The sequence below is a fragment of the Tachypleus tridentatus genome, chromosome 9, assembly GCF_004210375.1.
Source record: "Tachypleus tridentatus isolate NWPU-2018 chromosome 9, ASM421037v1, whole genome shotgun sequence".
In the NCBI taxonomy this organism is placed as follows: domain Eukaryota; kingdom Metazoa; phylum Arthropoda; class Merostomata; order Xiphosura; family Limulidae; genus Tachypleus; species Tachypleus tridentatus.
In genome coordinates, this window is record NC_134833.1 from 18,129,005 (window position 1) to 18,146,303 (window position 17,299).

At 30.4% G+C, this 17,299-nt stretch overlaps 1 protein-coding gene across 3 annotated transcripts in view; it reads right to left on the bottom strand.

Moving 5' to 3' along the window:
- Window positions 1-5,848: 5,848 nt before the first annotated feature.
- Pect (phosphoethanolamine cytidylyltransferase) overlaps window positions 5,849-17,299 on the bottom strand; it is a 31,415-nt gene continuing 19,964 nt past the window's right edge. For 2 of the 3 annotated variants that reach the window (XM_076453109.1, XM_076453111.1), the window contains exons 9-16: window positions 15,735-15,827; window positions 14,906-14,951; window positions 13,229-13,305; window positions 11,685-11,762; window positions 11,272-11,337; window positions 10,350-10,415; window positions 8,680-8,768; window positions 5,849-6,866 (exon numbers count right to left, since the gene is read on the bottom strand). In XM_076453109.1, coding sequence (XP_076309224.1) covers window positions 6,782-6,866; window positions 8,680-8,768; window positions 10,350-10,415; window positions 11,272-11,337; window positions 11,685-11,762; window positions 13,229-13,305; window positions 14,906-14,951; window positions 15,735-15,827 — 600 coding nt within the window. In that variant the 3' untranslated portion in view covers window positions 5,849-6,781. Of the gene's footprint in view, window positions 6,867-8,591; window positions 8,769-10,349; window positions 10,416-11,271; window positions 11,338-11,684; window positions 11,763-13,228; window positions 13,306-14,905; window positions 14,952-15,734; window positions 15,828-17,299 lie in introns of all 3 variants that reach the window. The other variant, XM_076453110.1, reaches the window with a different exon arrangement.

Sequence of the window (17,299 nt, forward strand, 5' to 3'; positions counted from 1 at the left end):
GTATAATTTCGTTGTTTCCTCGCCTAAAACCAATATAGTGATTTATTTTTAAATTGTGTTTGTTTATTAAAGAAAATATAACGAATCTTCCATCATTTTAAGATGGTCTTTCTTCTCGTTATAAGAGCCTAGTTCGGAACTCTACTCGCATGTTTCGAATTTTGTATATTCTAAGTTTCACAGGTATTCTAGCGAATTAAACACGTTAATTAACAACCAGCGTTCAGGCTTTTAAACTATGCCTATTTTGGAAAATTCAACGAATTGATTTCATTCTTGGGCGCTTATGAAACACGTGAGATAATAATTCTTTTGTATAACATGCGTCGATGAGTCTGTAGCGAAGAATCTTTGTTTGGTGAAGCGCTATCGAATAAGTTGAAACGAAACGCAGAGAAGGAAAGCTTATAAACGAACGCAATACTCCAAGTAATCTAATTTAATGTAACCTGATTTTCCAAGGCCTTATTTTCTGGAACATTAATCCCTTGTGATAATTTTGTTTTCGTCTCATCTGAGCAAAACTGAAGTTCGCATCTCACACACCAGGTGATCAAGTAAACTTCAAGATTAACCTGGCATCAATTGGAAGTAATGCACTTTTTGCACTGTTGTTGTTAACTGCAACAACTCTATCTTCATTTAATGAACTGCGGTCCTTTTTCATTTCTATAGCAACCAACAAATCGATAAATTAAGTCATTAAGGAAACTGTCACTCATCCCTTTATTTATGTGACGAGTTACCAGCGCCAGCTGTTCTGTAGATTACATAAATATGTTCGAATGTCGCGATTTTTGAATATTTAACAAATTTGAAATACGCCATAAACAATAAATGCGTTTCACTTGTTTTCAATTATCTAATTATCCGAAAGTTAAAATTTGACTTCTGCCTTTATAAAACACACACAAAAAACGTTATTCAGAATTGTTTGTATATTCCAGTAAAAAATTCCTTAATTTAGTATCAGAGGTTGACCAATTACAACACTCTTTGTCTTGAGACCTTATTGTCCACTCTGAGATATTAGGGCCTCTCCACTGTTTGATATTGTCCTTCCATCTTGTTAAACCTAGCATGGCCAAGTGGTTAGTGAGCTATACACGAAATGCGAGTTGCTGGTTCGAATCTCTGTCCCTACCAACATTCTCTTCCTTTCAGTCATGGGGTCGTTATTATGTGATGGTCAATCCATCCCATTATTCATTGGAAGAAAATTACACCAATAATTGACGGTGGGTAGTGGTGACTAACTGCCTACCCTCTAGTCTTTAACTGCAAAATTAGAGACGGCTAGCAGGACATCCCTCGTGTAACTTTGCATGAAATTCATAACAATCAATCAAACCCATCTCGTTCTTTGTTGAATTATTTCTCTCATCCCATCCCCAGTAATTCATCGATAAATCTACAGACTCAAAACACTACAAACCGAGTTTTGATCTCTTGGTGAGCGGAGCACAGATAGCTCATTTTGTAGCTTAACAGCAACAATATCTATTTCCTTCCAATATTCCTTGTAGCATCAGTATTTGTATCTGATTGCCCTTTTTATACGTCTAAAATGTAAAACAGACAAAAACTTAGTTTAATGGTGTCCAGGATTCGTTTTAAAAATCCGTTTTATTTGTATTTCTACCTGCTAGTAGTGGTAGCCTTCTAGATATCCACATTTAAAGTGTTTCTAGCGTTTTACTGACTGTCCAGTCATCTGTACTATACAACAGTGCAGACCACGGACATCATTTAATTACTATAATTTTAGTTGATTTATTTTACTCTACACAGTTATGCCTTGTTCTGAGTAATAAATAAATAAAACATTTTATGTAGCGCTGTTAGTGAGATAAACGTGACAATTCAGATGCATACTGCGGCCAGGTGGTTAGACTGTTCGACTCGCAATCTGCAAATCGCGAGTACCATTCAACCCAAACATGCACGCCCTTTCAGCCGTGGGGGCGTTATAATGTTACACTCAATCCAAGTATTCGTTAGTAAAAGAGTAGTCCAAGAGTTGGCGGTGATGACGAGCTGCCTTCCCTCTAGTCTTACACTACTAAATTAGGGACGGCTAGCGCAGATAGCCCTCAAGTAACTTTGCGCGAAATTAAAAAAAACAAAAACAAACAAATCATTAAGAAATTGTGTTAAACAATTTTTAAAATTTTTACTGAAAAGAGAAAAACATTCTCGTCTAATCACGTATCTTTTTTTTTTAAATTAATCATCACATGGTTAAGTTTTTACAGGTACCATATACGCAGGAAACAAGAGGGAATCCTCAATAGCCACAGCGTAATTAGATTTCAACTATATCAAGAGACGAAACTATGAGCTAAAAGTTTATACTTAAAAAAACTCACAGCCATTATGCAGCAGCTATAAAACCTTAGACTGTTGTTTCATTTTATTGTGTCCTTCAGTCTTCGGATTTACAACACTAAAATCAGGCGTTCGATTCCTCTCAGTGACCACAGTAGATAGGCCAAGGTGGCTTTACTATAAGAAAACACATTAACATATTGATACTGCTGTTTATCGGACCCAGAACTATATCGTTAAAAATAAATTTCTTAATTCAGAAATGGCATTTTAGAAATGTGACTCTCCACGAGTTTCTGTGGTGTTTAGTGTATGGAATTATCGCTGTTCGTGCATCGAATGACGCACAATTCGCTCACAACAATTTCTACGACAATCTTAAAAATATGAATTAGGCCTTTATTGCAAGCCATCTGCTCACGTAGGCTTAGGCAACGTGACGTCGTGTGTAACTGATCTCTCGATCATCCGTGCATTTACCACAAGCCATCAGGGCCATAACGCGTTAATACAACTCATAGTTTAATATTTTGAGAATGATACGAATCAATGTGTTTTGTCCTTTGGCATCGCCAATCAATAATTTCACATCGTAATGGTTTCATTCAACGCTGTTGAGCTTCCGCAACATGTTGAGTTAATCGCCATTTAGATTCATTTCCCTGTTGATAACCGATCTATATGGTCGTAATGCGTTGATTCATTGATAACAGAAATTTTGACTTGTAACATGCGATCTAAAACTACCTTATGATTAGCTTGTTTCATTACATGTTATTTATTACCTTCATAGTTACTTATTTTCATAAATATTTCAAATTAAGTCATGCAACTGTAGTAGAATCGAATCATGCTATTAAGACAGCGCATTAACTTGGACTTCCTTTGCTGCACACGACACAATTGCTACGAAATCAAGTCTCGGTACAAAAACATTTAGTTTGTTGTCTATTTAATACGTATAGCTTTTTCCTTTATAAAATAAACTAGTCAAATAAAAAACGAAAAGAAAAATGCATCATGTACTATAACAGTATTATTAACATTTCAACTACTGTTAGCCTCGAAAATTCAGCTACCTTGAAAGCTTGAATAAAACATCTTGTGATTAAGCTTTATTAATATTAATGTATTAGGCTTACGGCAATCTCAGTTCATAGTGTTTGTTTCTAAACGTAAACCAACAACTTGCGTCAAAGTGAACGTAGCCAGTTGCAAACATTATTGAAGGAATAAATTAGTTGTTATTAACGAACTGGACTTCGCATTATTTTAACAAATAATCCAAAAAAATCCACCTAACGACAGAAATGTGTTAAAACACTATTGTTATGGTTATTGAATTTTCTTAACACTTTGTTTTGACACAGGTTTGAGTACGTTTTAATAAAACAATTTTGAATACGTAAATCAGCAAGATACAAGGTAACCACAGTCTATATAGAGTCATGGTAAAACAAATTATCACAACTACGTTTAACAATGCAGTATTAACACCGAAAACTTAACCATTTCTGAGAAGGGTACGAGATAGTAGTTTCTAACACAAAATATTCATACATTTAAATGACAGATATATATTCAAATAAGGAATTTAGAATTTCGAAAACAGGGGTATCCCTTGTGCTAAACGCCATTGAAAAACAAAAGAAAGTGAATCAATTTGCACTCCGGACCATCCAGTGAAAGACCTGCAGTAAGTCGTATCACAGCTGTAATAGCAAAGAGTGGTATCAGAAACAAAAGTAATCCACGTGTCTCCATCAACAGTACATGATTAAGCAGGATGTCCGTGCAGCAAATCAACACAAGTCACAAGTACGTTAATTGCTTCCCCAAAATATCTCTGTAAAATGAAAGGAGGTGACAATGGTCAAGCCAACAGATGTATGGCCTATGGATTTCTGTCCGTGAGGTCTGTTGAAACGGGCACTGGATAACCTTCACCTTCTTTAGACTAGATGTATGGTGGAAAGCGATATAAAATTAATGGCGTATTCTTGATATGACGACTCCTTTGCTATGAAAACCATGCTACAGAGCTCTTCTGAAAATGCAGTCATCAGACAGGATGTAACGTGACAACACAGACTATAACAAGTGACGAATTTCCAAAATTATTACAATAAATCTCTATTTAATACTAACATGCAAAAAATAAAAATAAAATCAGATATATACACAAATAAAATGTGTACATAATTAATTTAAAATTAAAACTTAAAAGGTGAAATATGTTCCTGATTTTTCAAGATGTGCTAAAACACGTTTATGTAATTGTTGAAACGTTATAAACACAATGGGAATACCTTTACAAAGCTGAAAAATTATGTTCCATTTTCCTTTCACTTGTAAAAAGTATTTTCTTTGGTTAATGATAATATTCTAATGAAATATTAGAAAAGATAAGTAATATAAACATCCGTAACAGATGCTTATAGTTACACCCAGTTGAAACACAGGTTTATTGAAATTCCATGAACTAAAACAATCTAACTAATAAATCTTGTCATAAAGTGTAAAACTACACAATGGACTTTCGTGCTCTGCCCACGAAAAGTATCAAAACCCAATTTTTAGCCACTGACTTACTAACAAGCCACTGGTCAGCCACAATAACAGAAATAATTATGGCACATTACAAGTAACATCATTTGTATGATAGATATCTTTATCTCACAGGCAGTTTTTGTGAAGAGATTTTACCCAGAGTTCCCTGGTATATTTTAAAATTAAATTTGGTACTTGTTGTTATGATACAACACTGAAGGACTCCACACACTTTGCTGAATAAAATTTGCTGCATAAATTTGTTCAAGTAAAGATTTAAGAATTTCTGTGTTTTATCAGAAATTCTTCTCTTGCAAAAGTAAGCAAAACAATACAAAATCAAAACTTAAAAACTAGCATTGTGCATATTAATTATAAGAGCACTTCTTTAGAGAAGCTTAAAGATAGCCTACTAAAACACACACACACACACACACACTATTTCCAGTCATACTTTGTCCATTTTAACCACCAAAAAAGCCAAATTATGTAAATAATGATATATTTTTATGGACCTGTTAAAATGTACAATTAAAGAGATCTGTAAATTAAATAACCTTAAAAATATATATACAGAGAAAGCTTTATGTTACACCACAACAGACCTATTCTGAATGATTATTATTGCTTCATCTGTGATTCACTCTGTAGTAATGATACAGTTAGAGTACAGTTTTTTGTTAGATTTCCAAAACTACATTTGTCAGTGTAACCCAGTTATCTTAAGTAACTTTCTTTCCCAAAAACATCAGCATTCTAATTTCGGTGTAACTTTGTTAATGATTTTTTATACCAAAGTTTGAGAAAAATGATGGACACAAAGCACCATCATTAATTATTTAGGGCTTCTTAGCTTCTGAAATCTACAATCAAATAAATATAACATAATTGTAACAATTCATAAATGTGTTTAGTATTTTGTTTATTTTTTTAATATAACTCAGTTTTAGTGAAATCAACACAAAACCCAGAAATTAAAAACACTTTTATTAGACAAATTTAGATTAAAACCAATTACTATGTTATTCTACAAAATTTTGTTTCTCAATTCATTCTTTTTCCATTAAAAAAAAAACAAACTAACTTCAATCATAAATTTAAAACTCCAATTTTAACAAAATTAATTTTAGCAGCAGCAAGAACTGGGTTAGATAGTAAGTTGTAAACAATTAAGAATTAATCTAAACATAAGTAAATAAGTTAAAACCTAATTTTACTTATATTCATTTAGTATTTTTTTTTAATATTGGAATAATTATATTAACTAGGAGTACTATATTTTGCTACCATACAGATAAAACAAATATTAAATTTGTCACACATCATAAGTATTGACTAGAACTACAAAATGCTTCAAGTACTTTGATTATAAAATAAAAACCTTTCTATGATAGAATGTACTTTTTATATAAGAAAAGCTCTTTTAAAAATATACTTTCTTATTCTATTTTCAAGTAAAGTAAAAGCAACTTATAAATTCAGAACCATGTTTTCAATCAAATTATATCAAATACAACATTTGTGAATTATGCAAAACAGTAAAAAAACATCTCACAGTCAATCAAAACATTAATTATAAAAATGAAATAAGTACAAATTCTATTTATGCCACAGATAATATACACAACATATGATTTAAATTAAAAGGAATACATATTTCACTTTCTTACATATTTTAAAGTTCAACTGATTTAAAAACTTTCAAAAAAATTATAGCTCGTTTAGTATTACCTTTTATCACTTTTGTATATAAATGTATAGTAAATCACAAAAATTACAAGTTCATTGTTACCATACCTGTTGATAATTTAAATAAATTCCATGGAAATTGAATCTCATATTTAAAAATCAAACAATAAAATGATAATGACATTAAAACAGTTGCGCCCGAAATAATCTTCAACTAATTTTCTTTCTGTTTCATTAAAGCTTCATATGCTGCCAATTCCTTTTTCTCTTTTTTCTTATTACGAGTTTCAAAGTCGAGTCTATAATTTCAACACAGAATAAAAATTTGTAATTTTCATAAATTCAGGTTTAATATAATGGAACAGAAGACTTGATTGCCAATTAAGAATATTTATTCTAATCCAAACCCAACATTTATGTGATGGTAATTAAATACACAAACCAAACATTCTTTTAAGCTCGGTTAATAAGATGTAATATAATTTTTTTTTAATTGTTATACTTCACTGGAAATTTTCTGTACAGTTGAATGTTTATGTAATTAATTTTGATGTAATTGTTTTTTATTCTTCTGCAAGATTAGAACAATATCTGAAGACATAACATGATTTTACGTTAAGTTAGCATTTCCTTATATCTAATACAAATGACTTGAATATTCATAAAAGGGAGTATGTTCTATATCCTCCTCTTGGAAAATGTTGAAGCCTAAATAAAGAAATTTGATTCAGTCACTGTAGAGAAAAATTATCATTCTTTTCAAGATCTCCTAAACATTTCAAAATATGAATTATATGAAGGTCTAATTAAACAGGGAATTATTAATAAGTTTAAGTGCATAAAAGGCCAAAGGCATTGAAAAGTTCATTTGACTGTATTATTCCAACATCTGGTATGTCAGGGAAAGGAAATGAATCAAAGAGTTTGAATTAGGTTTAAACACAAAACAAATTTGGTGACACCCATGTTGATAATTCACCATTGTGCAAACATTTATCTGAAACCAAATCTTTAAACCCTATGTCACAAACAAACAAAAACCACAGAACAGGTCTTCTGTGTTTTATTTTTTTGTGTGCTGCAGACAGTCATTTAAATAGGTCAGATTTTTGTACACATTAAAGAATAAACGTTAGCTCATTCAAAATGACAGTTTATGTTCTAATTAATAACGTTTTTTTTATTTCTTCTTTAGTCTATTGGTTTCTAAAGAAAAAGTAGCTACTGTAATTTCATTATTATTACCATTATGACCTTTTAACATAAACCTGTTTCACCATTTTGTTGAAATAGTTTTAGGCTTAGTATTTCCCCCTTTAAAATAACCTTATCCCCTTAGTTTCATAGGGTTAGCAGGACATCATGTATGTACACCATTTGCCATATAGGCCAGCAGGGTAGGTGTGACTTGTAGAGATATCTCTGTTACGTAAAACTCCCATTTAGCTTCACATACTGAAATCCATAACAACTGCTGAATTCAATCTCTTTTATGATTGTTTAACTGGCTCAACAGAGTTTATCATAATAACTTGTAATGTTGATACAAACAGGTGGAGAACTCTGCTTTATACGTGTATATTTTTTTTATGATAATAGGAAATCAGCTCTTCAATTTATACACCAGATAAATAAAGAAATGGAATACATCACCAACAACCAGCAAAGAAATCATAATGTATCTTAGTCAACAACATCATAAATATTTGAAAAAACATAAAACATCAATATTAATAAATTCATACGTGGTGTTTCAGAATTTAACTGTTATAAGCATATCATTAGTTCATGTAATAAAACCAGTCCTACAAACAATGAATTAAAAATCTGTTTAATATGGATTCCATGTTTCAGTGGTGGTCTTCACTCTTAGAAAACTTTTCAAGTTAACATCAAAACTTTGATTATTACCTAAACTCTAAAAAGACCCTAAACCTTACAAACTTTGATTACTTACAAACCAAGAAAGGGTTTATAAAGTACGAGATAGATTTTCTAACATTCAAACTCCCCCCAACACTTACACATCAAAGTTGATATGTGCCACATGTTAGTAGTGTTTTACAGGGAAACCTAAACGTCATAACATAAACAAATAAATGACATCTAGACCTGTGATTTATAATCCTTTCAACAACCTTCTGAGTAGTTAGATCACTTCCACTAAGCAGACTCTTGAATATTCGTCGTCTTTTAGGCTCCTGTCAAAGAAATTTCAGACATCAAATGAAGTGTTTTTATATTTGAACTTGGAAGCTCTCAGTTAAAACAATTAGTTCACATTCATTAATACAATAATTTTTACAGTTTTATATTGTATATACATTATTAAACTAGAACATTATATACAAACACAACATCATGAAATTTTCCAATGCTATCTGACCTTGTCAAACACTTAGTTTGAGGTTCCATTTAACCATGAATGTTTAATACAAGTGATCTCCCAGAAACCAATCTTGGGCCTTATTTGTTGAGAAACTGTACTGTACAACACATTTTATAGTTGTTGTGTTACAGATTAAAAACAATACTGAAAAGCATGTTATGTTATGTTACCTTTAGAATTACATGTAACATATTTTTAATTAATTTTGTATGCTTCTGAATTTTTTTTTCTATTTCACTTTACTTTCAAAGTGACTGTCAAATTGCAGATTTTACGCACCTTCTGCCAAAGATGGTTATTTATTAATGTATCTTATATTCTATGCTCAGAAGATTCTTTTATTTGAGTAACTTATTTCTTCTGGAAACCTCTAAACAAAAAAGAAATGTGATAATTTAAACAAGTGGAAGATATTAAATCTGGTTGAATGGACAGCAAACTGTCTGTTGTAGAAGCACAGGTATAGAAGACAATGTTTCGAAAATCTTCTGCCTTTCGTCTTCAGATAAGTACACGTATGGCGTTTTCCGTATTTAGAATGTTCTGATGGGTAGTGGAAAGCCTGTTGTGACTGGTTATTTTATCGCTGTCTATGACTAGCAGAGAGACTTCTTGTAAATTCAACCAATGTCAGGCACGTTACTCACCTCTAATCAATCTCTCTTTAAAGGTTTTACTGTGTTAAATGAACTGTATAATTTTTCTCATCTTCCAAAATTTGTCAGTGTTGATGAATCTAATTATTTCATCTAGTTTATTTTGTGTCCAGTTGACCAAATTTCATCATGAATTCTCTGCCTAAACAATCTATCAAAGTGAGAAATAGTATTCCATGAAAAAAAAAAATATATTTAATAAATGTGAAGAGTTCTTTTACATTTTACGGCACTTAAGAATTAATGTATATGTGTATATAAAAGGAAATGATTTGTGGCTCTTAATTTGTGTCAAATATAAAAAAAAATTTACTTATGATTAAAAGCATTGTTTACCTACCTGTTACTAATGTATGTACAAACCTTAAATGAAGTTACGAAAATTCAGTTTTTAAAACCCAGAATACACTGTACTAATTTAATTATTAGGTTTAAAAAAACAAGACAAAATAAGTATATAACAACTGATTAATAAATTAAAAAATGTAAAACTTAAAACAGAGAAACGTTTTTCAAAATTAAATCAAACTACCAACCAGCCTACATTTTCTAGGGTAAATAAGAACAGCTCCCAAAAGACCTGGACAGGATATCCTGAGTCTTCAGAAAAGCTAGTAGTATGTGTACTTTGTATGTTTAAACAACAAGTACAAGTTTATAAATCAGTATCTGTAGTATCTCAAACTTAACTAACAGATTAGAAAAAGAAATCAACATGAATGCTGCAACAGACTTACTGAGTAAGGATCTGAACCATCTACATCTGGCATGATAGGCGTGTTTCCATGACAAACTAGTCCTATCTGCAAAAGTAATATACGTTAAACTATCACTTTTATTTATTCAAATTTAGGTACGTTAACTTCCTATATTGCAAAACCATAACCAAACTATTCAACATCTACAACTAACAGCTATTACAATTCACATCTACAGATTCCAACTGGTCCAGTTTTATCTTTAAAACCAGTAAACATTCTCGAACTTATCCTAGATTAAAACCTCAACACTTTGGTACAAATAAACTAATACTATACTGTTCAAACAAATATTTATTTATATTAATTTCATCAAATAATTTGTTCTTTTCATAGCTACCCAGAGTTTAACTTCTCTTGAGAGATAAAAACAAGTTCCCATCCCTACATTGTCTTTCAATATATTCCTTTTCGCTAACTTCTACAAGCAAGAACATGGAACTTTAAAATATATTTGATTAGACAAGCAGGTAAAAAGAGACAGTTGGATGAAAAAAAGCTATTTATCCATCAGACTAAAATATTAATTTATTTACAAAAATATACATGAAGTAACCTATAAAAAAACAAGTGACTGACATTTTATAAATTAATTATTATTCTTGACAAGCAGTATTTACCAACTGGAAAGAAAATATAGACCTATCAATTAGTTTATTGTAATTTACTTGTAGTTTGCATGGTATTACATCACTATCAGACTGGTAATAACTTTAAACAAATCTTTCTTGTCTTAATAACCTGTCTTATTCTGACAAAATCACACAAACTACCAATCAACAGATCACATTTCACCAGCAATTCATGTTACATCTCTTTATCCAAAAATCTACACTTCATCAGATTAAGCATTACACAACCATTATGGCCTCAGTCACAGTGATTGGTTTAACAAACATACCCTGAAATGATCCATCAGGTCAGCTGTGACACTGTACGGTGCTCCAATTACAACTTCATTCACATACTGCATAACCAAAATTACTGGTGTTAAAACAAGTACCATGTACTAAAAATGAATCTAAATAATTCATCTATACACATGTAATCTTATTCATGTTTGTTTTTCATAATACTAATGTAAGATGATAATTTTAGAAGAAAGACAAGAATCCATGGTTCTGGAACTTTAAGAAAACAGTCTAAGGAAATTATTCTCTAATGTTTCCTCTTGTTCTTATTACACATCATAAAAAAAACAACATCCTATTTAATTTCTGTCTCTATAACTGGGTCAAATCTAAAATTACAATAATTGGGTGGTATTATCATGGGAAGGAGGGGTCAGTGACATTCAGAACTGCTAATTCTTACCTTACAAGACAGAACACTGAGGACTCTTTCATGCAAGTTCATGATTGGGTAGTTGCATCCCTTGTAGCGGTTCACAACCTATAGAATCACAAGATATGTTTGGTACAGCAACAAATGAAAGGGAATCTTCAACAGCACATTTATGTATCTCAACTAATCTTTTAACTTCTGTTTTTTTTCATCCCAGTGTTATTTTTCATCACATAATTAAAAATTACTGTGGTAAAGCTTATTAAATCTGTATTATAACTTATGCAACATTCTATTCTGTATTATAACTTATGCAACATTCTATCTAATGCAGTAAATTAGAGCTTATTTCAACCATCCACCTTAACTTTGTATTTCCTTGTTCTAAGCCTATTTCCAATTAAGTGTATAATCTGCACTAAGTGAATGCACTTGCACAATTTATCCATGACTATTCATTATGTAAAAACTTTTTTTTACAATAATTTGACTAATTAATTTATACAATAGAAATATTATATCCCTTTACAACACTGAACTCTAGTATTCAACTAAATTTATATGTAACATATCCACATAAGCTTTGGTTAGCTGATATATCACAGAAATATGATCTCATAAAATCTTTATGCACAAAAAAATATATTTTCTCATTTTTAATGCAGTTGCAAATACTATATAATACCACTCATACCAGATATAACACGTATTCCTTTTATGTACATATTAAATAACACTTTTCTGAGAATTCTGTAATTTGAAATTTTTTAATTGTTAATATTATACTAACAGTAAGAGCTTTCTATGTTTTCATGCAAAATAGCACAATATGATAAACAACAGGAAAATAACAAACTAATACTTTCAAATTATAAAACACTTTAATCACAAATATCAAACAAAATTTACATATATAACAGTAAAGATGTGCTACTGATCCAGTCATGTTTAAAATAACAGTAAAGATGTGCCACTGATCCAGTCATGTTTAAAATAACAGTAAAGATGTGCCACTGATCCAGTCATGTTTAAAATAACAGTAAAGATGTGCCACTGATCCAGTCATGTTTAAAAGCTGTTTATTAATACGACATTACTTTATCACATTAATACTGCCAGGAAAAAAAAAAGAATATATATATATATATATATCCAGTGTCTAACTTCTTTCACTTAATATGTGAATGATTATAAAAACTATTTAAAGCAAATTACTTCTTCACTATCTCTTACACTTTTACATTACTTAGGATTTCGTCAGATTAACCTGAATATAATGAACTGTCTCTATAGCATTTGCTAGTAGATGGGTCCACAAGTTCCACCATAATTAGTAATTTTGTATTTTTACCTGATACAACAAAAAACAGCTGACAAAACATGTTTGTTCTAATACTTGATTTTTACATAAAATGCATAACAAATTGAAGTAATTAGTGGAGTTAATTGCATTATTTGCATAAATGTCTTTCAATGTAAACATTGCAGTGCTATGAATGTGGGCTCTCATCACACACTGATATTCTTGCATCTGGTGAAATGGTAGATAAATTTTTAAAATCTATTAAACTCACTGGATCTGTATGTAGACCAACAATAAGGTAATCTCCTTCTGCTCTGGCTTTCTCTAAAAAGTTCAGATGGCCAACATCTACAACATGTTAAGTATTTTTGTTCGTTTCTAAGATTTTAAACAAATAAAAAAAATCAACTATTACCTTTAGGCAATCAGTGAGATGCTGACCTTCTTGCCTGCTACAAAAATCAAAAAACTGCAACACTACTTAGACCTTAAAATTAACACCTGCCCCACTTCTAGGGGAAATAATGAATAATAACAAATATCACAATTTTTTTTTCACATTATTGTTGTTAGAAGTACCTCTTTGATATGTAAATTTTTACAATATTGTTACTAGAGATATCTCTGATGTGTGAAGTTTTACATTATTGTTACTAGAGATACCTCTGATGTGTGAATTTTTTACATTATTGTTGCTAGAGATATCTCTGATGTATGAATTTTTTACATTATTGTTGCTAGAGATATCTCTGATGTGTGAATTTTTACATTATTGTTGCTAGAGATATCTCTGATGTGTGAATTTTTTACATTATTGTTGCTAGAGATATCTGATGTTTGAATTTTTTTACATTATTGTTGCTAGAGATATCTCTGATGTGTGAATTTTTACATTATTGATGCAAGATACCTCTTTGATATGCAAATTTTTTTCAAGCAACCTCTTGTTGGAAAGAAGTTCATTGTAAAATCCTGATTAATTGTCATTTGCATTCACTATTGAGTTACATTAAAATAACCAAATACATAATGGTTTAAATATGAAACATCTACAGATGAGAATAACATCCTTCTAATGCATTCAACTGTCTTTCTTTGGGTGAATGCAAATTACATGATTAGTGATGTATGTTACAATGAGAACATCATCTCTTGCAACCTGATTTGGAGCTAAATTATATGAGGTAGAAAATGATACACTGTGTCATCCTGATCTTTGTGGTGAATTCCCCACCCAGTTGAAAAAATTTGTACCTGTTGGTTTACGGTTACCAGAAGCTCAAAATATTTTATATAAAAAAGTCATAAAGTATTGAAAAAAAGAGACATTTAAGTGTCCCTAGAGGATTTACTTAAACACTAGGAAAACATTTCAAAATCCAAACCGGAACATCAGAACATCCTAACTGCACAAATATAATACAAATTATATTAATATTTACTGAACTATGTTTATCTGCTACTAACACAACAAATGTAGCAAAACTAACATCACCTTTCGACTGACTGACTAAATTTAAACATAGCACAAGAACTGTATCGTTTCTATCCATATAAAAATAAATTTTAAAATTTTATGCTGTATAAATATAACGTGAAACAGATGATTTTATTTCATATCTCAGCTGAGAGAAATACTATCAACTTTGCACATCTAAAGTGCACACATTTATTAACTACAAAATTAGATATTTTCTTCAAACTATCATCGACTGTCTTGTAATTTGGGTATTAAGCCTACTCAAGTCATATCATTTTTTTTAAACAATCTTCACCAGAAGGTTCTCCTATTGGTTACTAAGCTCTTCTAATGAACACTAAATAAGTTTAATGAAAAATTCAACAACTTTTAATAGTATTATATAGTATTATATATTATGTAGTATTATGTTTAACCCAAATTTTCTTTTTATAAGTAACTGATATTTCTTCAACAACAAAAGGATACGGAATAGGTCAAAAGCACCAGCAACATAAATGATTTTGTCACCAGGCTGTATTAATAAAAAAAGCAGGAATTACTTAGAATTAAATCAATCATCGTTTTTATTACTTATACAAAATCTCAACATACGAACAAACCAACTTATTTTTATCTTATGTCACATTACGTTTTCACCGTAGTTTCTTACCCAATAAAAAATGCCATGTAATTAACATATTTGAATTACTTTCACATTTTTTACAACACATACATGCATCTCAAACGTAATTTTCAGTGAATTAATTTAATACGTGGAAACAAAGTTCAAGTTGGTGAAATTAATATCAGTAAATTTTTACTTTTTACTGCAAGGAGAAATGCCATGGAAATAAAATATTGTCAGCCAAAAGTTAATAACTGTACAGTCTCGAATAAATGTTGTACTAGGTTTAAAAGCACCTAACAATGAATAATCATATATGTACGATTATTTCGATCTCTACAGTAATAACAGTAAATGGTGAGAGATAACTCAAGATTATACTGATGGAAAGAAATAACTGAATGTTTTAAATATACCAGCTAAAAAAACTAAAAACAGTCTGAGGTTTCCAATGTAATAAAAGAAATCACTTCACTTAAAAGTATAAAGTATGGAAACAATGGTATCTTGAGGTTAAACATATGATAAGGTATTAAACAAACTGCTTTCTAATTGTCTGGACTTCACCTGAGGGACATTTTTTTTTACTCATATTATCATCAATGCAGTAATAAAATAATATCAAATAAAAACACCAAAATAAATAACAGACATACAGTTCTAAAAGATATTTTCAACAACTCATCCAACCTTTGGCTCCTTTCCTTCTGCAAACTGGATAATTTTGTGAGTAGTGGGAAGAAACTGGGAAATTCCAGTCCATGGACTGTGCGTTGAAGAATCCTAGAAGGTAAAACTTACATTTTTAACTTGTGAAATAAAATCAACAAATTTCCAAACTTATTAGATAAATAAGTGCATTGAAAATGTTCGTAAGAGACAAAGTTTAAAAGAAAAATTACTTTATTGGCTATCTTTTATACCTGACAATTTGAAGTTTACGGTTGTGCTAGGGATTAGCAATATTGTTGATGTCATCTTACTCAAAGCGCCTAAGTTTTTCTCATTATATGTATTATTGTTGTCACTAGAGGGTTATATGTTTCTAGAGTTTCCTGTTACATGTTATAAATATATGCAGATATAAAACTTGTGAAAGTAAAAGTGAAAAAAAGGAAGTTATACAGCATGATTGCAAGTTTAGCCATAAATAACATATAGTAGCATTTCTAAAGTACGTTTCACAGCTTGTATTGTAATAACAAAGATAGGGCAGAATATTTTGTCTTGTCAAAGCAGATTCTAAAGTAACTAAACCCATCTGTGGAGACTTTGACATAAAAAAAAGAAAAAGAGAGGATTATTTACAACTCTAGATATAAGTGTGATAACCAAAAGTGTAAACAAATATTTGTACACATGTCCGACTTGTTTTAAACATATTATTTTCAAATAAACATACTATATGCTGTCCATTTATAGTGAAAATTTATTGTCAACAAGTCACAAACATCTACTATAAAAAAATCCAGCCCTCTAAAAGCCTGACATTGGTGAACCAGCCAAGATTATTTGGTGGTAAACGATGATGAAAGAAAACATGAATACAGCGGAAGTGGGCCAAGATATACACAATTATAGAAGTGGCAAATATAGTAAAACTGTAATCTCTACAATCACGCTATATAAAATGTCGAATGATTTTGATAAGTGAATAGAGAGAGGCGAGTGACTTGGATTAGCCCTTTTGCAACAGGCTCAAGATAATACACACAAGCTTATTTACACATCTACACATTAAGCATTTGCACTATAACTTTTGATATAACACGTGTCTCTTCACACAATTTGATAGACTTTTAGTAAAGGTTACAAGTTTTTTGTACACAAAACATCAGATATTTTAATGAAATATTTTTACTAAAGATTTGCTTGTAAAAATATCAACTGTTTCATTACTAGTCTATAATTACTATAATCTGAAAGAAGAAGAGGTAAAAGATTTATAAAAATTCACCAGGAAAGACAGACCTCAGACAACACAAGACCATGACAAAGACAATGAATCTAGTCAAAACACATACCCTATGGAATGAGTTGGATTCATCTATGATATAAGAACAATCTTTGGACATAGTATAAAAAAATATTGTAAATATTTTCTTCAAAAGGGCCTATCATAGTATATAAAATACTACTCAGTTTAAAAACTATTATTTAAATTCATAAGTTAGAAGTGCATTATTTTAAAATTGATAGTTATGACAAGTTTCATTACATAATGCTGAACAAGTTATACGCTGTGTAGATAACTG